Source organism: Calypte anna, chromosome 7 (genome assembly GCF_003957555.1).
Source record: "Calypte anna isolate BGI_N300 chromosome 7, bCalAnn1_v1.p, whole genome shotgun sequence".
NCBI classification, from domain to species: domain Eukaryota; kingdom Metazoa; phylum Chordata; class Aves; order Apodiformes; family Trochilidae; genus Calypte; species Calypte anna.
The window spans coordinates 22,382,025-22,403,813 of NC_044253.1; the positions used below are offsets into that span (position 1 = coordinate 22,382,025).

A 21,789-nucleotide genomic window follows, 5' to 3' on the forward strand; every position below is an offset into this window, starting at 1 on the left:
TTCATAACCCACACCCTGCACTGACACATCAGCTGTAACACTGCACAAGCACGGGCAGCTTCCTACCACCTTTTATGCAGCCAACAGTCAGTACAGGATACCTTGGAAGATCATGACTGGGAGAATACAACAAAACAAAGAAAAATAACAAAGACAGGGAAAGTGAAGAGTCTTAACGTTTGCCTCCTCTTTGTTTTAATGTTACATCATAAACTGGACAATGAACTGTAACTGAAAAGGAATGACAGGAGGCACAAACAGACAAAGGTTTAAAAGCCTTTTTCTGGAGTAGAAAAATGCTGCTAGTACAGCAGAAGCTCTTTTCTCCAACCAACTTTCCAAAGTCTTGAGGTGCCACCTCAAAGGCAGAAACTGCAGTTAGTGCTCCAGCAGTTACATGGTGCTGCTCTGAGGACAGCAGCAAAGGGCAACCTCCAAAAGGAACAGGAAACTCCCAACCACTCTGCCAAGTAGAAAAAATAAGGCATACTTGACCTTTCGACTGCCTGATAACATGTATGTTTCAATACAAAACCAACATTACCCTGATCTCTAGTCCTGTCCCCTTTTAGTACAGTCTTTGAGCTATGTGTGAACCGAAATATCCATAAAACAGTATCAAGAGCACAGAAAGTGTGTTATGACATTTCTTGTTCCTTCGCATCCCTCTCTTCTCTCTTGACACAGAGATGAATTTAAAGCCACCCAGCAAACTTGGTGGATTCCCCCCCAAGCTGACATGGCAATTTATCTCAAGTTTTACATGCTTTGTAGCAAGCCCTATTAGAAGTAGCCCTACAATGTGTACAATTTGGTTAAGTGTGATACAAAGTTACAGGTAAGGAAAAAACAAACAAACTAACAACCATGCAATATTGAGCCTAGGATTTATGTGAATAAGCAGTAACAAAGCAAACACCTCCCTTAGGACCTGCTTGCTCTGGACAGTTTTACTAATATAACTGATATATATATATTTACACCTACATGTGAATTTAAAATAGTACAATTATAGCTGCTTAATCCTTCTAAACAGATACATTAATTCATTTATTCTGCCTTTCCCCCAGTCTGCTGATGTTACCTTGGAAGGGGCTTATATTACCACAAACTAAAACCCACTTTTTTGTGAGTTACATTTTTACTGAGTTACTACAGGTTAGTTGTGGTGCAGCAACTGAAAACGCAACCCTCCATAGGCTGCCAAAATTCAAGACAAAAGCTGAACACTGTTCTGCAGGTTCAAAGAAAGCATGTTGTGGTCTGTCTTTGTTACATATGGTAAGAGACAAAAAGTGTTTTGAACTACCTCAGCTCAGAGGACCCACAGCAACACACTAAGCTGTGCTAACTCAAATGTAAATTAATCTCAACCTCATCTGCAAACAGATAGTGCATTTTCGGCACTTACCTAATTCCCACTCACACTCCTGCATTCATAGTTTTAGCCGTACTGCTTTTACATTTATGAAAGGCACCACATTCATTTACTGACACACATTAGCCTGATTTGTTGCATTTTTTAATCGTCACTTTGCATTTCCTTAGAAGGGTGAAATCTTTAGGTTTTGCCCTTGGCAAGATATTATTTAAAACCTACACACAGCTGAGTAGCCCAGTCTGTCTTCTCTTTTCTCATTGTCTTTTACATGTATCAATGTCATTACTCTAACAACAGATGTGACAGCACACAAAAACATCTAATTCAATTTACTTTAGAAACAAATTTGTATGAATAGAAAAATGTCATTAAGTAGATAACATACACGTGAATTTAAAAAGAATCACTTAGGCTTAAAAAAAACAAGTACCTGACTTAGGAACACCACTTTATTTAAAAGTTGAAATGAAAATATTCTTAATTTTCACAGCCAAATATTCTTAATTTTCACCTTAGCTACTTGCCATGGAACAACTGTATTTTCAATAGCCTAAAAATTTGATTTTTGACAAAGGACAACAACCTTGAATGCCTGAATAGCCTACACCTTACAATGATACAATGCAGTATGTACCACAGGCTATCTTACAAAAGCCAGTCTGCCATTTGAGCACCCTCTACGCTGACTCCTAAACCAAAGAGCTTAATGCCCGCCCCGCAACTGACAAGGCAGAGGGACCCAGCCCTGGCCCCTGCCCCGACTCTTCCACAAGTCCGAGGGCTCACCTGAACTGAGTAAGATGAGGCCTACAATGACAGGGAGAGTTTGCTCCCCTGTGAACTACAATTTAACACCTTTTGCATCCTGAGAAACTCAGGACAGAAATACAGATTTAAGCGACAGCACTGTAGCTAAATCCAATACTGCATAGATCTTATCTACAGAAAAACGTTTTGTAACATGCCCTAAACTTGGCTGTAGACAGGGCTTGATATACCACCACAATATAACAGGTGTCAACATTTTATGAAAACCCAGGAGACAGTTTTTATTCTTTTGGGAAATCATTCGAGCCAAAGAATCACGAGTGGAATGAAACAAAATTATTTGTCTACAAAGGAAGCAAAACCCATAGTCTGAACACTTAACAGTCTTCATATCAGCACTCAAAGTAAACAGTGATTTAAAGTAAATAGTTTTATTTAAATCACTTCTGGTGTATGAGCTTCTTAAGAGTAAGAGCATCCCGATTGTCCCGTTATTTCCGTCCTGATGTTAATCACGCTGATTTCTGCTTTCCTTTACATTGTTGTATTTACCTCATGTTGCCAGAAGCACTTTATAGCTTTTTTTCTTTTTTTCCCCTCTGTAAAATTAAGCATATTACCCATAAGCAAGCTTAATAAGCTTACTTAAGAAAACCCTCATGTTCAACAGTTAAAACTACAGCGTTCAGACGCTGGCTCCACTGCTCCGTCTCCACCTGAGAACCCGACCGACTCCGTGACCCGCAGCCCCCGACACTCTCGCTCCTTGCCCCTGCGCCTCTGCACACTCTTACAGAAACGCACCCGAGGCCCCGCACCCCGATGTTCGCAGGAGCGCGGGGTCCTTTTCCAGCCCGCCCTGCAGCTCCCCGGCCCTGCGGGGGGGGGGGGTTTGCTGAAGCACCGCAACTTTTATTTCTCTGTCGCGCCCCGCAGCCCGAGCCCACGCCGCAGCCGGTACCGGTGGCTTCCCGCGGGGCGCGTTGTTCTCCCCGCCAGCCCGGGAGCAGGGCTGTGCTGCGGGCCCGGGCCTGCGGCAGCCCTCCGGGCCAGAGCCCACGCCCAGGCGCTGCCGTGCGGCAAACAATGGGGGCCGGCAGCCCCGCGCCCGCCGGGCTGAGGCAGCGGTTACTCACCGAACAAGGTCAGAGCCATCGCGGCGGCGGCAGCGGGGCGGGCCCGGGGGGCGGCGGGGGCTGGCCGGGCGGCGCGGGGCTGGCATTGGCGCGGCAGCTCTCGCATCAGCGGCGGGGCGCGCCTGCAACACAAGTTGGGCGCGGGGCTGTCAGGGTACCCCGCCGCACCGACACCCGCTGCCACTTGCTGCCGCGGGGCGGAGCGGCCGCAGCCCGCGGCGGAGGAGAAGGGAGGGCAGGGCCCGGGGAAGGATGGGGAGGGGGGTGGGAGAGGATGGGAGAGGGAGGGACGGGGGACGGCCGGGGCAGAGCGGCAGCAGCGGGGAGCTCCCCGCTGCCGCCCCTCCCGCCCCGCCCGCGCTCACGCTGCGGCCCGCCGCCTCGGGGAGCCATCTTGCGCCGCCACACGACCTGCCCGCCACACGGTTCCCATGGCAACGCGGCCGGCCCGCCGCCCGCCGGGACACAAAGGGACGCCGCGTCCCAGGCCCCCATCCCGTCCCTCGGGCACCGGTCGTGGTCCTGCCGGAGGACTCCTCTCCGCTGCGGAGATTGGCTGTGGAAAACAGACCCAGGGTCCCCGGCCGCCCCCTGGGGAGAGACCCGCCAGGCCTGTGCCTCTTCAGCCTTGGCAGGGCTGCGCCTACCTGGGACAGGAGAGGAGCCAGCGGTCTTTAGAGAAACACTTTCTTGAAACGTGAAGAAATTTTCCACTTAAATGCCAGCAAGCATAAAGAGAGCAAAACTGTGGAATTCCCCTCAAAATGTTTTGGTGAGAGAGATTTCATCCAGCCCAGCTACCATCATTCTTTGCTGTCCAGGACTGTAAATTTCGGAGCTGAAAGCATTTAATCGAAAACACAACATCATGGCCAGTAGAAATCACTTGGACAGGCTGCGTTTACAACCTGGAAACAGGTGTTTGGAGCAGAGGTCAGCACTCAGCAGAGGCTGCGTGATCAGCCTCCACCCACGGGATCAGTTTGGGGATCCAGTGGTTTCTCCACCTCTCAGGTGCAAGCTCTGTGTGCCGAGAATTTAAACCCAGCCTGAGCACGCCTGACACAAATTTTTACTCAAATGTAATCCATTACAGCTGGGCAAATCCACAACGTTCAGCGAAGGCTTCGGAGACAGCCAGGGCTGGCAGGTGCTGTTCGGAGCATCATACAGCCAGGCACACCTCTGCTTGGGGCACTGTGGTGACTCCCACGGTGGATGTGCAGTGGGAGCCGTGTGTTCCAGGCAAGGCTTTTCCCGTAGGACAGTCTGAAGGAGGATGAGCGTGTTACATAGGCTTCATATACAGCCACTGCAATTAGTGGTTCCAGTCACAGAAATGCAACTTAGGGTCAGCAAGTACATAAAATACATCTTTCAACAGTGCAGCTAAAACATAAAGGTCTGCCTGAAAAATGGATGTTTTATGTATTTAGTAGCACATGGGTTTTCATACTCTGAATACTACCTACGCTTTTTGTAAAGAACAAAAGGGAAAGATTGTGTGGGAAAGTTTTGAATATCTTTGTATCTGTTTAATAAAAAAAGAAAACCATGGGATTTGTTATGTCTGTCAGATATTTCAAAATACAGGTTTTAATGTTGGTATATTTTGCTTAATGTGCAAAGTTAACAAAATAAACATTTTATCCTAGAGTGATTGTTTCTTTTATTGTATTCCTTCCCAAATGAATCATAGCAGGATTGACCTGACCACAAAGTTTTCCTTTTGCATATAGAAAGTGTAAAAGCTTATTGAGCAGATGGAATACTGAGAAATAATATTTTAATTGCAGTGCTTAAAGTGTGCTTAAAAATAGATAAAAAATGGTTTGGAAAAAAGCAACACAAAAAAATCTTTGCCAATCTGCGTACATGATTTGACCTTCATGTTTTTGCTTTGTTTTTTGGAAATAACTTGGATCTTAGTACAGATTTTTTTTTTTCTCTTACATTTCCTGGAATTAAATCCCAAGCTTTCACTCCAACTTCCTTCAATTAAATAGCCAGCTTTTACTCCTTCACAATTCCAGAATCTTTATTGCTATCTACTAAACTTTATGTTTATGTTAGAAATGTTTTCCTGTCCAAAGAGCGTATAATTATTTTTCATAATAGGCATTATCAATACTAGAGTTGTTAAGATCAGCCTGAGTAAATTGATAAGTCATTTCAATTGTCTAAAAATGCCTTCACTATTAATGCAGTTATGGCTAAAACCTAGAGGAGCGAGTTGGTTATTTCACCATCAGTTACTGAAATGGTATTTTACTGTGGTAGAAAGAATTCTGCAGCTGATCTGTATTTTCAAAACAAATTGAGTTCAATCATTATTTCTGATCAGATTATTTGCTCAGTTTGGGAGCCTTTGGCCTCTAGCAGCCTGCAGAGAACAGCAGCAGCTTTTGGAAGGACTTCATTGCTGGGCTCATACTCAGTGCTCCCGAAGCACCCTCACAGGTGTTGGCACAAGAAACCTGGTGGAGGTGGCAGGGGAGGTGGCTGCGTGCAGTACCTACATTTTACCTAATGGCAACTCTGGCTTTTACAGAGGCTGATAGCCTTGACACAGCAGGATGAAATCTAATCAGGAAAAAAATTAGCCTGAAGTTCACTAGGTGAAGGTCTCTCCCCTCACACCCTCATTTTTTTTGAGCAGACTTAAAGCCCTCATGGCAATTTCTGTCGAACAACATTATTATCTTAAAATTACATAATGCCTTATCAGGCCAGCACATCTTAGTGCACCAGCAATAACAATGATTTAACTACAACTCTGGGAATTTTGTTTGAAGAGAGTTGGAGCTTAGCAAGCACTAACCCTCCATCGCCTTGCACAGGAAAGGCAGATGCTCCGGAGCAGCAAGCACAGAGCCCCAACCTGGCCTCGAGTGGCCAGAGGGGCTGTCCCTTCCGAGAGACCCCAGCTCACACATTTCTTCTTTTGCAGGAGAGAACACAAAAGAGGACCTTGTTTTGCATGACTGAGGTAGTTTTTCATTTATTTACATGGCAGCAAAGATGAGCTTGGTGTCTTGTTTCCCTGCCTCTTCCTTTTCAAAATTGGTTAGTTAGCATCACATTTTGTAGAAAAAGCATTGTTGTGCTTGCCACCTGATAGGGGTACTTTAAACTCCCCAAAAGATAAATACTTGAGTAACATGCTGATTTCTGGCTTGTCCATTGTCCCTTGGTCAGTTTCTTGCATCATCTCCCAAGCCTCAAAGGCTCATTAGATATTGCAGTCAGCTATTACTGCTCTGTTCTTCAGGTAAAATTTCATTACTGGAATTTGGGGTTCATTTCCAGTGTTTAGGGGTTTTTTGTTTATATTTTGGATTTTTTTTTTTTTTCGTTTTTGGATTCTCTTCTTTTGCCCCTAACTCCTCTCCCCATATTGGTGCTGAGCACTGGAGGGACCAATGGACCATTTTCCACTGTGGCCTTTCTTTGATCCATCACCTAGTCTGAGGGGCTGTTACAAAACTGCTTCTAATATCCAGGCATTTATTCTTCAAACCTTAACCAATTTACTAATCATATAGTGATAAATGAGACATTGAAATTAATCACTGGCATTTTTAAAAATTTATACACAACTGTAAAGAAAGGTTCCCAGCTAGTAAATATAATGTTGTGTGAAGAAAAAAAACTTCATAAATTAAAACTGTCCTGTATTATTAGGAAGCAGTACAAGTGGGATGTTGCCTGATGAATTGAGGTAGCATCTTATCACAGCTCATGTATACCTGCAACAGACCCCCTTGAGAGCAGGAAACAGCACCATAGAAGCCTTGTCACATGCGGATTTTAATTTCAGTTGTCATGTGTAAGTGCTGGGAGTTTGTGGGGTGGAAGGATGGCCAAGTGCTACCTTACTGAGCAGATTCAGAGTTCATGCTATTACGGGACACTTACTCCTTGGAAAATGGTAAGGCAGATTTCTACCATTTGTGCATTATGATAAATTCAACTGTTCTATCTAATTTACAAGTCATCAATAAAAAGATTGAAGACTGACTACTAAATTCGTGAATTAAACTTATTGCTTATATAGATGACAGCCATATGGGCATAACATCAAGCCTATAAACACACCCAGAACTGTCATTACACGTCACCAACATTTTGGATATTCTTTCTCCCTTTGATGAGAGAACTGGAATTTGAGTTTATCTTTTGGATGCTCATTATTTTTCATTACTAGAAACATAACAGCAAAGTCACTTGAACACAACATGACCCAACACTGTACTGGCACAGAGGGAGACAGAATCCCTGCACCAAGAACAGCAGCTATGAACAACCTTTGCAAACCAGACATTACCAGTATTTTCCTGGGATCTCTGCTTGTCGATAGATGTTGGGGGTAATTATTTTTTTTTCTTTTATCAACATGGTACAGACTAACAAAGTATCAGTTACTAGGAGCAACTTGCATGTTAAATTTTATAATCATTGCCAAAGAGAGATGCATGTAACCTGTCCACCATTCCTGTTGTTTTAAATCACAACTAACACATTAAAACCTCACATTTGGCATCTTATAACAACTTAGAGCAGTTCAGTATGCCTAGGTGATGTAAATCAATGAAATAAGGAATGGGCTTCCCATGCCTGACCACAGGCCAGTGGATTGTGATCACTCAGCATGTTGGGGTTTAAACTGAGTCCCAGAGCTTTCCTCTTGTGACAGGTTCCAGGTGGTGTTCGGAGTAAGCAATAGAAAAAAATAGGTGTGTGATTCAACTGCTTATAATGGCAAAAGGGGGATTTTGGCCTGAATATACTTCAACAGCAGACTTTGTATGAACTTTCTTATTTCTTGTGTACACACTTACCGGCATGTCTCACTAGCACAGACTTCTGAGACAAGATAAGTTATTAATAAAATTATTTAAATATTAGGAAATTTCATATTGCTTTCACATTTGCTCAGACATAAGAGATATATAGTCTAAGTTTCATCTGCAGAACTCTTAAAAACATAGCCCAATATGGTTTTTATCACTTGTTTTAAGTGAAATGAGGAGGCTAATTAAAGAAATTCCAGGAAATTTCTGCTTTCTGTCTCCTAGGGACAGGCCTCAAGTGTCAAAGGAGATAATACTGGTGGCTATAAAACACCCAAGTGTGTTTGTACTGGCTTTAAAATTCAGCTTATAGCTTCTATTTAACTTTCATAATATTTCCTTTTTATACCATGCTTAGAAATACATATTAAGGCATTAGCTGAAGTAGTGCTTCTATATATTCGAAGAAAAAAATTGGAAATTGCAAGTCAAAAAACAGAAGGCAAGCCACTGGCAAAATAATTTTTCAAATAAACTGTTATGAGTGTAATTTCATCTATAAACACTTAATAATAAGCTGGCCATTAAAAAAAAAAAAAAAAAAAAAAAAAAAAAAAAAAAAAAAAAAAAGTCTGCAAGATACTTCTCGTCCTGACTTTTAACATGTATTTAACCCTGAGCAGATATTTCTTACTTGAAGCCATAAGCTATGCTACTGAAGCAGTTCTTCGTGCAATCAGTTGAGACTTCTGGAATAGTTGGATCCACCTCTGGATCCTTGGATGGCTTTGAAGAACTGAAGAAATCCAAACCTGAGATCTTATGTGCTATATAGAATCTGCATTCAAAAATAATGTTTTAAATGAGGGTACAAGTTATCCCATGCAACTTGCTTCTCAGAGTTGCATCTTCTAGGACTCCAATGGTTCTCCGAAAGAATGACCAAGTACGAGAAACATTTCAGGTTGTTTTAAAGCTCAACAATGTGTTTTATCTCAACAAGGTTGGCCCTGTTAAAACAAACTGCATAGAATTTGGAGTTGAATTTTATGTGGTTTAGAAAATGGACTATATCAGTACGAAGTGAACTTTGGAAACATTCTGAGGCTTTTCTGCTGTATAGACACCCACAATCTCCTTATCGAGTTCCTCTCTAGAATGAGATTTAATGACCTGAAGGTGCTTCTGAATCTCAAAGTTTTGAAGTAGCAGAGACACCGCATAACTAATTTGCAGTTCAACAAGTCTCTGAGAGAGGTCTGCTTTCTCCCACCAGGAAAATTTTTTAGGAAAATATAAAACCTTCCAAACTGAGCAAGCAAGCACATGCACTGGTGGCTCCTTGCTGCTCTACTGCACTTACCAGAAACACAGCTAAACCTGCAAGCAGGCAGGTAACAGCAGCAGGGCACAAAAAGCAGCACAGCATAAAACTGGAAATATCTTTAGAGATCAGCATTCAGTATTGCAGAGAGATGACATTAACCAAAGCAACTTCAAAGAAATGAAGGAGATTAATGTTTTTCCTCCTAATGATTCTGAAGTGCTATTGAAGGAATCAGTAGCCTTTCCATTAAACATGTTGTTCAAATCAAGTATTCCTGGACAGGAGAGAAGAGAATCCTGGAATTAATTGTAGGATTTAATTAGGATTTGAGATTTTCACTATACATTAATTGATCTGCCAGTCTCACAACTGCTTTAGTGAACTGCAAGTTATAAGATTCCTTATGAAAGGAGAAAATTATCTGAGACTTTCTGAGCCCTTTTATCTGCACCAAAAATCTTAAGTTATGTGGTCACCATGCAGAGAAATTTCTCTTTTCTTTACCTGATGTCATGTTGTTGGGTTTTTTTCTTGGGGAGGGAGGAAGGGGGAAGGGAAAAAAAAAAAGTGTTATTTCCTCTCTAATAGTAAATCAACTACATCCCATGGTTGTGCACATTTTGCTTATTGTTAACCAAGACATGTAGAAAGGCTGTCAGCAGAGCGAAACTAAATGAGCAGATATCCAGGTCCTAAATTGGCAATGTCAAAGACAATTACTAGGACTTGATGACTTTTCAGCTGTGAATGCAGAAGATTTATTTTAAACAAAATCAGAGATCACAGAAGTAATCTTGCAATCTGACTCGCACATCACTGCACCAACCTCAGGTCTGGAATTCAGCCTCACATATTCAATTGTAAACTCGTGCAATCCCTAATCAAAGAGACATATGGGAAATTAATCCCTGGTTTAGACCTTCCAAAATTCAGCTCCTAATGGTTTTCTACATGCTGTAGAGCTGTGATACCAGTGCTTTCAGCCTGTGCAAATATGACTTCAGGATTCAGAGTTTATCTGCAGCAACAAGTCACTGATAAGGGAAGCAATTTTCAAAGAGCTTTTTTTCTTTTTCTTAAACCTCACTAAGTCAAGAAAATATGTGTTAAAAAGATGTAAACAAGCAAAACTCATGGTACAGCACTGCATGAGCAGGGGGATGCAGGCTCTCACCATTTAGGTGTGGGTTGCAGCAAAGTTTCCAATGCCAGTTTGCTGCTGGTTCTTAGAAAACAGCTGCTTTGGTTCACAAAGGGGAAACTGCTCTCCTTACTGCTCCCAAAAGGACATATTTTTAAGAAGAATGTATCTTAAACTGTTTTAAGGGAATGTGGGACAAAGAAACCTGATTAGTTTGTTCTCATTGTAAAAATCAAAAGCATTAATCCAAATTATCATGCTACACAGCATTAAAATTAACTTCTTCTTTATAGTATATAATCATTACCCATATAAAGACAAAAAAACATTAGAAGTAACATTGCCTATGCTCTGTCCAGTTCTTTGAAGCACTGAAAAATGTTGTGTAGGCACTGTATATGGATTCACTTGTATTTAGCTTGATAGCTTCAGAAAACATACATGCAAAGTTCAGACAGATCATTACTAATCAGATTGTTTTCACTATTCTTTCCCCTTCATTTCAAGGTTCAATTGCATGACCGTTTGCTCACAAGATTTATTTTCTTTCCTCTATCCACAAAGGAACACCTTTCCTTCTGCCTGTGAGGAATCATATCCCCTTCAAAGCATCCTGCTGCTCTGAAAGCCTGTGAGTAAAGGGCAGATGCAGCCACAACACCTGCAAGATAACAGATGTTGCTCAGATAAAGGCATTATTCCATCTTTAAGAGAAATTGTCTCAGATCTAGGGATTCCCTCATGCTTTTTTAGCTAGGTCAAAGGCAGTAAACTTTTTCACACTATTCAGACTGCACTTGCCAACACTCCCCAACATCTTCCTGTTCTGCCTACCTAAATATGCTTCCCTGGCAGTTTGCTTCCACCTGAACCAGTGCTGCTCTAGTCCTGTTTTGGCTCTCTCTTCTCTCCCTGCAGCTGCACTGGCTGTTGCCCAAAGCAATGGCCTGGGGAGCCAGCCAGGAGCAGCCCAGGGCCCAGACTGCACGTGCTGGCATTACAGCAGGGTCAGTGGGCCCACAGCTGTGGGAGCTCTCAAATGCCTTTTGTGGTGAACTGTGCTGGGAGTGCCTTTGTTAATCAGACTCCTTAGTCAGCTGCAGTTTACTTCAAATATCATACACAACAAGAATCAAAATGAAGGATCTCTTTATCATTAAACACCTTCAGAGCCCATCAAACCAGCACACCATCTTCATCAACTTATTCAACAACGTCAGCAGGACAGATCAGATTTCTGCACCAGCCTGCAGAATACCTCTCGGAGACCCCCAGTCTATTTACAGCCCTGGCAACCACAGCTGCAAGCATTTTCCAGTGGAAAAAGGTAAACTGGACCTATAGATGGAGAAATTCAAATAGTGCACGGGTAGAGCAAGAACCTGTCAACAAAAAAGCTGCTATCACAAGGGAGTGCAAAACCACAGAATGATGAAACACTGCAGAGTTCTCTTCAGTCAGCTCTGTTTATAAAGCAGAAATATCTCCACCAGTGGGCTTAAATCACATGCAGGGTGTGACTGCTGTTTCCTATCCCCAGTTTACATTGATGAATACATTTAAATACAATCACAGGGGGAAGGTTCTTGTTTGTTCTTGCTGTACAAGCAAAGGCTGTTATTCTACCCCAGAAGCTTGACATTTTCAAGAGTCTGCTCTAGAGGCCAAATTTTAGGTCTGATTTATTTTTTTGTTTTGTTTTGTATTTTTAGAGTTTCTATTCTTCTCTAAGGAGTCAAGCAGGCAAATGGGGCTATGGAGAGGTTTATATCATTCCCTGGTAGTTCATTCAAAGAGCAAATGGAAAGGAAACCATTCAATGGTTTCCTCTTATCTCCCTGGAGAATGACAAACCAGAGGGAAAAGCCTCCTTACCAGGAGAGAGACAGATGAACAGTCAGTGAAGAAGAAGTAGCTTCTTTCAGCTTCTCTTCATACAGCACTGGCCAAATTAACTTTTTTTTTCTATAAACTAACAGCAAGGCACAGCCTGCCAACTCTGAAACTTTAGTAAACCCTTAGCAGGGGAAAACCCCATCACCTGCCTGAGGCTGGCAAGAGAGGAGGGAGGGAGTCCTCAAGCAGCCAGGCAGTGCAGCATCCCAGCCTGTACACAGGCACAGTTTTTGGGGAGCTGTACCTTTCCCCAGCCTCTCTGTCTTCCTCTTCGAAGAGCTTAATGTACAGTAAAATGTAGAATATCAGGAAAAAAATACAAGAACTTTATAACCATTTTAAGGATGTATTTGCTGACAATTCTTCGCAGCTACCACTAGATGGCATTTTGTCCCTGAGAAATTAGAAACTCCCAGGTGTAGAATTGGTACGGACATCAGGAAACAGCAGGAAACGGAATTATTTACCTCATTTGGTTAATAATTTATTATCCATTGTCTTGCATAAGCAACATATGACTAACCCAACTTGCAAATTTATAAGTCTCCTTTATTTAACTATAGATTGTGACTCTTCAGCCTTCTGCTCAGGAGGTAGAAGTTTGAGCTGTAGTCAGCACTTAGCAAAAATCTTTTCCACATTATTAAATGAAAGACAAATGTAGGCCTGTTCACAGACTTTGAGTATGCCATGGAAATCTGCCAGAAAGGCCTTGCTGCAGTAACTGTACAAAGTATTTCCTGTGTTATTTTTGGATAAACCCTTAATGCAGATTGTAGCACAAAAAAAGATAATTGCCATTCAGGAATAGAGCCATTACTATGTGATTAGCATGAAAAAATAACCTCATAATATTTACTTATTAATATTATGCTTTGCACCAGTTCATTTTAATTTCAAAAATGTACAAGCTGCAAAGTACACACTATTCTCCAAATAAACATCAAATCATAGAAACTTAGGGGTTGAAAGGGACCTTGAAAGATCAAGTCCAACCCCCCCTGCCAGAGCAGGGTTATCTATAGGAGGTCACATAGGAATGTGTCCCAGTACTGACCCTGGAGGGAATCCACTAAAAACAGACTTCCACCTAGACTCCATCCCATTGACTACAACTCTCTGGCTTCTATCCTACAGCCAGCTCCTGATCCACCTCATTACCACACTTCTTCAGTTTAGCTCCAAGGATGCTGTGGGAGATGGTGTCAAATGTCTTCTTGAAATCAAGATAAACTTTGTCTACTGCTCTGTCATCATCCATCCACCTGGTTATATCCTCACAGAAGGCTCTCAGGCTGGTCAGAGATGACTTCCCCTTAGTAAAACCATGCTGACTGCTCCTGATAAGCCTCTTGTCTTTGATGTGCCTGGAGACAGCACCAAGAGTGAGTTGTTCCATTACTCACCAGGGATGGAGGTGAGGCTGACCAGTCTGTAGTTACCTGGGTCCTCTTTCTTGGCAGTCTAGAAGACTGGGGTGACATTTGCTTTCCTCCAGTCCTCAGGCACCTCTCCAGTTCCCAACAACTTCCCAAAGGTGATGGAGAGCAGCCTAGCAATGACATCCATCAGTTCCCTCAGCACCCATGGGTGTATCCCATCAGGACCTATGGATTTATGGATGTGTCCAGCCTCATTAACTGATCCTTAACCCATCCCTCATCAACCAAGGCAAACTCACCCTTTACCCTGACTTCCTCAGCAGCATTAGGGGCCTGGGGCTCCTGAGGATCCTCCAGCTGTATACACAGAGGCAAAGAAGGTGTCCAGCAATTCCACTGTCACCAGGGCACCCATCTCATTCAGCACTGGGCCTATATTGCCTCCAGTGTTGGTTTTATCTGTGATGTATTTGAAGAAGCCCTTCCTGTTGTCCTTAATCTCTCTCACAAGGTTTAATTCCAAGGAGGCTTTAGCTTTCCTTGTTGCTTCTCTGCATTCTCAGACAACAGTCTTATATTCCTCCCAGTGAGCTGGACAGAAATAAATCAATAGACACATCAGTACCAAACTTTACAATCTCTAGAAGCTTATGTTTATAACAATCTAAGTGTGCCAAAGTGGTGACATTTCCTAGGCAGAGAAGTCCCATGGGATTTGAAGCACCCTCATAAATGTGCCTAGTATATTATAAAGTGGTTATGTTTGGAGGGGATGTGCATCCGTATCTGACAGGTGAACAACAAAATCTAAATTAGATGTGAAATTGCAAGGGTGGGTAAAGCTCATGCATTTTTTTCCCCAAACAAAATGACTTTGCCAGACCTTTGGAGCAAGGTAAAGGCCAGAGTTCATAACCAGCTGGTACTTACGATTTAAAGAGACTGCAGAAGGTAAGCATCCAAGTCAGTATAACGTTTCCATCCCAAAGAAGCCAATGCTGTGCCAGATGATAGGTGGAAGTGACAAATGCAACTGTGCTGACAACGCAGTCCTATTAGAATCAGAGCTCTAAAAACTTTGAGTAAACTGTTAAGAGACAGCATTAAAAAAAATCTATATATTCACAAAAGCCACAGAATGTAATTTAGTAGCTTGAGATTTATTAAATATTCATCAAGATGATCAAGTGTTTAAAATGCTCCTATCACCCAGTGAAATACATAGTTTGCATTTACAGTGATAATCTATTTTTTTAAGCAATAATCATTAGCCCTTTAAAGCAATTCTGATGAAAGGGAGGACAGATAACTTTTACTCCTTTTGAAATCAGAGCCATGCTGACTATGAAGTTTGATGGCATTTTACAGACGACTGCAATGATACTGCCTTCGAGAGCATGGCTCTCAACACACAGTCATGGATAACAAGATGTTTATACCACCTACCTCAAGTGAGATCAGAATGTTTCTAACATCACTGTAATATTTAGAAGAAGCAGATCATCACAGAATGCATCTTTGCATCAGAGTAAAGGGCAGGTATAATTAAGCAGTGAACACAGCACCTTCTCACATGGAGGGAATAGTTAGCAGTGTGGACTCTTTTCCTTCATTTTTTTCCAGAAAGACAATTTATTTTGCTGGTAAAGCAGAAGTCTCATCCTCTCTTTGCTTGTCTTCCTTTCTACCTGATTAGAATCCTAAGGCAAGGATGTAGTTTCCCATTTTAAACATAAATTAATGGGCTTTTTGAAATTGTTTCTAAAATGCATCAGTCCAGTGATTCATCAAGGACATTATTCTTGCCTTCGGTAATGGTCTAGAAGTGATTCAGATAAAGAGAGGGAAATACTATTTATGTGTCATGCCAAAACTGGCTTGTGGTCAAACAAGAGCAGGAACTTTTTAGGTAGTAGGAAAAAAAACCAACAAAAGAGTATTTTACCTTTTGTCTCATGGGTAGCTAAACGCACCCTTCAGATTTGCTTGCATTGCATTCAGTCCACATGAGGACAGATAGTATTAAATGAAATTGCAATAGCTCATGTCTGCACTCTGATGGATTGTTAGTCTTAGGCAAAAAAAACCTGGTAACCTGTAACTCTCTGCTCCTCTGAATGTACCTACATGACAGCACACTCATGCCTGACGTTCACCTCAGCCTAACACTGACAGAGCTCCCTAAGATGCAGAGTACTACCCTTTAAGCTCATTAATTGCAACCCAGAGTACCTCCAGGCCCTGCTGTCCAAAGAGGGCACAAATATTGCCCACTTCCTACTCTGTGTCTGCTATTGGTATTTAAAAAAAAAAATAAAAAATTCCCAGAAGCATGAATCCTTTGCTTCAAGCTGTTCTGTACCTTCCAAGCTTACCATTTCAGATCAGTCTATGAAGCTTAAACTGCCATTTATCTATGGATTAAAGATAATATATTTGCACAATGATCTTGCAACATTTTTCTTATTAATTTTCAGATTAAACTCTTTTACTGGTAATTTATTTTAAAAACTTAAGGAGCTTCTCTCCTCATTATCCTCCTCCCCAAAAATAAATTGGAAAAAAGTGCTTGGAAAAACATGTATCATATTTATAAAATTGTAATAGTAGTGGCATAGAGACTTTGAGCATCACTTACAATAAAACAATTACACAAGTCAGATCAAGCTTGTGTCTTGTTATTCTATTGACAGCCATGTATTAGATTATAATGAACCCCACACCTAGGAAGTGAAAAATTCTGAGGACAGATGCACTTTGCTGAATTATGAAGCCACCCACATACAGCAACTGCTCATCATTTGTACAGCTCACCTGTAATGAAATTTTTGCAAAATCACAAGTTCTGTACTAGAAATCCAGGACATCCTTCCAGACCAAAGTATGTATTTTGTAATATAACTTGTTCTAGGAAGATGTTAATGTCAAGATTTCATAAGCTTATCCCATCTATTCCAGCTGAAGAAGACAAGTTACCCAGTGTGCAGAAATTCCTTTCCCTATTACAAACTCCTTGAAATGAAATTTTACAATAGAAAGTAAACACAAGTAAAGAGCAGGCAATATGCAAAAAGAAGAAATTCCCATCTAAGTGTATAAGCACTTTCAGGGGCTCATATTTTGAAAAGGAGGAAGTGAAGAACAAGAAAGGTCATGATCCTAAATTCTATGGAGAGAAAAAAAAAACCCACAACAGAAACCACAAAGAAAAAAGTCCCAAGAAGATCTAAAATTAAGAAGACAGAAAACTCACTATGAAAGAACATAAAACTCTGAGAACCCAAATTATTTCAATTACAGGGCCATCTGGGCCTACACAGTAATATACAAGAAATGGTTTAAATAAAACATTCCTGTATTACTGTTAACAAGATGGTTGAAAACAAATGTAAAGGCAAAGGCTACTGTAAGGCAACGTTACACTCACTGTTCTGCAATGTAAATGAGTGCAGTTCAAATTATTTCTCTACTGAGAGAAGCAACAGGCAGCATATAAATGCTAATAACCTTTATTAGACACATTGTCATGAGTTTATTAATCATGTCATGAAGCATTGCTGAAGTTTTCTTAGTGCAATTTAACCTACCTTACTTTATTAGGATGCACTTAATTTCACTGTTTTCTCCTTATTATCATTTATGAGGACCAATTAAGGTGTTTGTGTCTGTCTCCAAGCAAATTACTTCTGCAATTCTGGTAGGTGAAATCACCACTCATCCAGCACTTCTATCATCTTGTTCCATCAGTGTAGTATCTTACTTTGCCCAGACTCGATTAGCATTTTAAAGAGAAAAAGGTTACTTACCAGGTATAAAGCCAGGTCTTTTTATATCATAGACAATAAAACTGGGTTAGTTCTTCCCCAAATGTCCTTCTATACAGCCTTTGTGGGTGGTTTTTTTGGTTTGGTTTGGTTTTGTGACAAGCTTAACTCATACAGCTGGACAAAGAACACAACAAACCAAGAGGCCTTGGGTATTATTCTCATATTGGTCTCAAAGTTATGTGCAGTTTAAATTTAGTTTCTTTTGGTCAACGCATGCAATAAATGCAAGTACACAGCAAACCGACCCTTTCTTTTTGCCTCTCCTAAACCTCCATATCAAGAGTTCTGTCAAAAGCTTTTCAAATGATGATGCAATACGGTGTGCCACACCATGCATCATGTTTCCAGCATTCATAAACCAGCCCAAACACCTTATAATATTCTAAAAAAATAAACATGAGTGAATGAACTTCTCAACAGAACAGTGAGCGGTTCATCCAACTACCTCTGTTACTTCCCAGCTCTATGTATCCTGAGATGAAGGTATCTGGAATGTAGCTGGAAATTCTGATCACACACAAGGCTTTTGCTTTCGAATGCGAGGCAACCAGAAGTGGCTGAGCAGCACCCGGGATTACCAAGCTGTGTTTATAAACTCATTTATCAGCAGATTATCTTGGGGTCCTGGAACTAACAAGACAAGGCCAGCTCCTCAGAAACTGCTGGGACTTAACTGTAAGCAAAGGAATTTTGCTGATTTTCTAAGGAAACATATGTATTCTTATTAGCATCATTTTGCTGTTAGAGTAATGACTTCCAGAAAAACGCTTATAATTGCAAGGATGAAGAAATAAGTCTGAAGACAGCGATGACTTTTAGAACAATTATAATTTCATTAAAATAGGAACATAACTTAAAGATAGATTTTATTCTCTTTGATGATTTACTCATGCAAACTGCACATAAAAGAAAACAGTACAGTTTGTGAAACATGTCAAATGTAAAGACCCAAAATGCTAGGTACAGAAGTAGTGTGACATACGTCTTAAAACGGAATCCATGGTAGTACAACTAATAACTTTTCTCTTAATTGCTGAATGCGGATTTGAATGGTTCTCCTTCCATCCCCACTGTTAAGTTCATTAACTGGTTACACATCTCCTATACACTTATGTAGACTTATTTTACAAGCGTGACAATTTTTGTTATAAAAAGAACTCCACTTATATAAATATGATTGAAAAGCCTTTGTGTTTAGGAGAGCAAATTATAGTATAATCAACGAGGCCTTATCTAGTCCACCAAAACTACAATGAAAAGTGACTGTATAGCTTTCTTGCAGAATTCACATTTTGTGCCTTTGCAATTAATTTCCTTCTTACAAAAGGTCCATTATATTTCACCATCTTGGAAATGTTCACTAACTGTTACAGCTTTTTATCTTGAAATTGGGAAAGCAAGACCGTTCAACAGATGAGGTTATCAATTCAATTTCCTTTTTTAAAGTTTTAAAGTACAAAATATTCAGAATCCCTATTGTTTTCATGCTTAAAGCCCTGCAATAATACATATATGAGTTAGACACTTCTTTGTCCAGTTTTCATTATAGCATGGTTGTATATATATTGTAGAAATTATTATTTTCTTGCGGATCAATTACATTTTTAGATTTAATCTGAATCAAATAGAAACTTGATGGCACTGACACTTAAAAACACACAGCATAGTGTGGAGAAGGAAGAGCAAATGAACTACACAACCCAGTATAAGTGCATTAAATCTTTGTTATATACATAATGGAATCCTGCTTTACTGCCAGTTGCTACTATGCATCTGTTTTTGCTATTATACAAAGTTTTCTGACCTGAAAGCACACATCTACTTTTTTAAAACAACTTAATCTATTGTAAAATATTGTACTGTATTTTGAACATGAGTACAGAATCAAAATAGATAATGGCACATTTAAAAAACTCAGTATCCTACAGATGACTGGATAATGAGAAAAAGTGTACCTACAATCATCTCATCAGAAACAAACTACATCATGGAATGTTAGTTATCCAAGTTCGCACAGTAAATAACATTTTAAAACTGCAATCACCTATCAGCCAGCATCACATTGAAGGCATCTTTAAACATTCAAGCAAAAGACTGCTGGCATTAACTACTGAACCATTCTCACGCACACACCACACACACCACATTATAATTACATTGTTTCCAAGATACGGTAGATACTGATTTTTTTTTTTCCACAAGAAAGGTATCAAAATTTTTGCTACTAAAAGATGACAGTGCTTACACAAGAATTAAGTACAAGTTAGCTTGCAAATACAAGACGAATGACAAAAAAAAGTCTTGAGTTGTCTGAAGAAGGTTTGTAGGCTTTTCTGGAATCTAAAACCATGAGTAAACTCCTTAGTCTCTGACTCAAAAATCCACAAAATCTCAACCCACTTTGGAATACTAAGTATTCCAGATTTTAGAACCCTGTATTTTACAATATGCTTACTGGTTTCAGCCTAGCAACAAGGGGTAATTATAGATATCTATCCTGACTGGAGAAATAAAGCTTTCCTCCCCCCAAATGAAAGTGTTGAAGGGGAAAAAAAATGCCTGACATCAATTTAAAATAATAATAAAAAAAATCTATTTAGTAATGATCCTCATCTAGAATAGGTATGTGCATAATATTACTGTATCTCATATACTGTACTGGCCCTATTAAAGAAATTAAAAATCCCAATAGTTAAAAAAGCCAACCAAAATGCTATACATAAACCAATCCAAATGTTTTTCTTCCAATGTTCTTCCTCTCATAATGTGCAAAACAACAAAAAGGCAAAAAGGCAAAAAGACAAAAAGCAAATTTACTGTTACTGTCTTTCTCTTTCCTACTGCTTTATGACCTGGCGAATGTCACAAAGTCAATAGGGACTATGCAGAACTTTGGTATAAAAATGTCATGTAATATTATTATCACAGCCTTGGGGATGACCTTTAGTAATTCACCCCAATGTTTGTTGAAATAATACCAAATTAAAAATGAAAGAAACCACATTGTACTGTACACACACTTTACACATTAAGCACAAAAAATAACTAGTAAACTAAGACTTAAAAAAAAAAATGTCTTCTGCAAAGAGACTAGAACTGGTGTTCTGTCTCATCTTCACTGCCAATCATTAAAGCCAAATTGAAGTTGGAATTTTAAAAATGAATACTTTTAAGCTACAATCTCTCCTAGATGGAGACTGGTCTTTTGTCGATTTCCCTTTAAAGTCACAAATGTATCTCTAAGGAACAGATGCCACGCCAGTTTCTAATCAACTTCCTGATGGCTGTGACTGGGAGGGAGGTGCCATGACCATCTGGGAAAGCCCCGGCTCCGTGCTCTGGTCCGCCATCTGGGTGAGGACAGAGGTGGCCACGGCCTCTGCCTTGGAAGTTGAGCTCACACCATTGGAAGTGCTGACAGAGCTGTGCTGGATTGCCTCCGTGTGTGGGCTGCTCGGCACCGAGATGTCTTCGGAACTGTCATCTTTATCTGCAGCTGAAGAAGAAAAATTAATTCATTTTTTTCCCCCAGAATGTACAGCACCATGTTCTGGGTAACGGCAGTCACCCCTACGTGATTAAAATGCACGTTGTAACTCGGGGCAAATAGCACAAAAATCTTATTTTTATTTTTAAAAGAAAATACTACTTTGTAAGCAAAAAATATGGACTTAACATATGCTGTTTATAAGCATTTGCTTAGTCATCAAGTCAGAATAGTTCTATGTTTCGTAATAACTGTGACCATGAATATGATATCTGAAAAAAATATTATTAAACCACTGTACTAACTGGACAATAATTCCCCAAGTTTTCAACCCACGTTCTCTTAACAGTGAATTTCAGTAACTTGTTTTGTATACAAATGCCAGTCAATAAGACTTAAAATTTTCAAAACTTATTTAAAAAATATCTTCAAGAATACTTCAGGTGTTCACAAAACTGAAGCAAATTAGTCACACGGTTGCATTGCTTTTTTTTATGACAGCGTGTAAACAGATTTAAAAATAGTTCTCATCATGCAAAAGTAGAATTTACAAAATGAGAATGGTTTCACATCTTACTTGCACAGATATTCTAGTCATGCTAAAATCACCATTTATTTTCCCAGAGCTGCAAAAATCAGACAAGACATTTT

The 21,789-nt window shown here is 40.3% G+C and overlaps 2 protein-coding genes across 8 annotated transcripts in view; both read right to left on the reverse strand.

Annotated features, from left to right (window-relative positions):
- Positions 1–3,545, reverse strand: part of CHN1 (chimerin 1) — a 96,980-nt gene extending 93,435 nt beyond the window's left edge. Inside the window, exon 1 of the mRNA XM_030454058.1 lies at positions 3,286–3,545. Coding sequence (XP_030309918.1) covers positions 3,286–3,391 — 106 coding nt within the window. The 5' untranslated portion in view covers positions 3,392–3,545. The remainder of the gene's footprint in view (positions 1–3,285) is intronic.
- Positions 3,546–18,460: 14,915 nt separating this feature from the next.
- ATF2 (activating transcription factor 2) overlaps positions 18,461–21,789 on the reverse strand; it is a 42,369-nt gene continuing 39,040 nt past the window's right edge. For all 7 annotated transcript variants that reach the window (XM_030454218.1, XM_030454214.1, XM_030454217.1 and 4 more), the window contains one exon: positions 18,461–21,147. In XM_030454218.1, the coding sequence (XP_030310078.1) occupies positions 20,921–21,147 (227 nt within the window). In that variant the 3' untranslated portion in view covers positions 18,461–20,920. The remainder of the gene's footprint in view (positions 21,148–21,789) is intronic.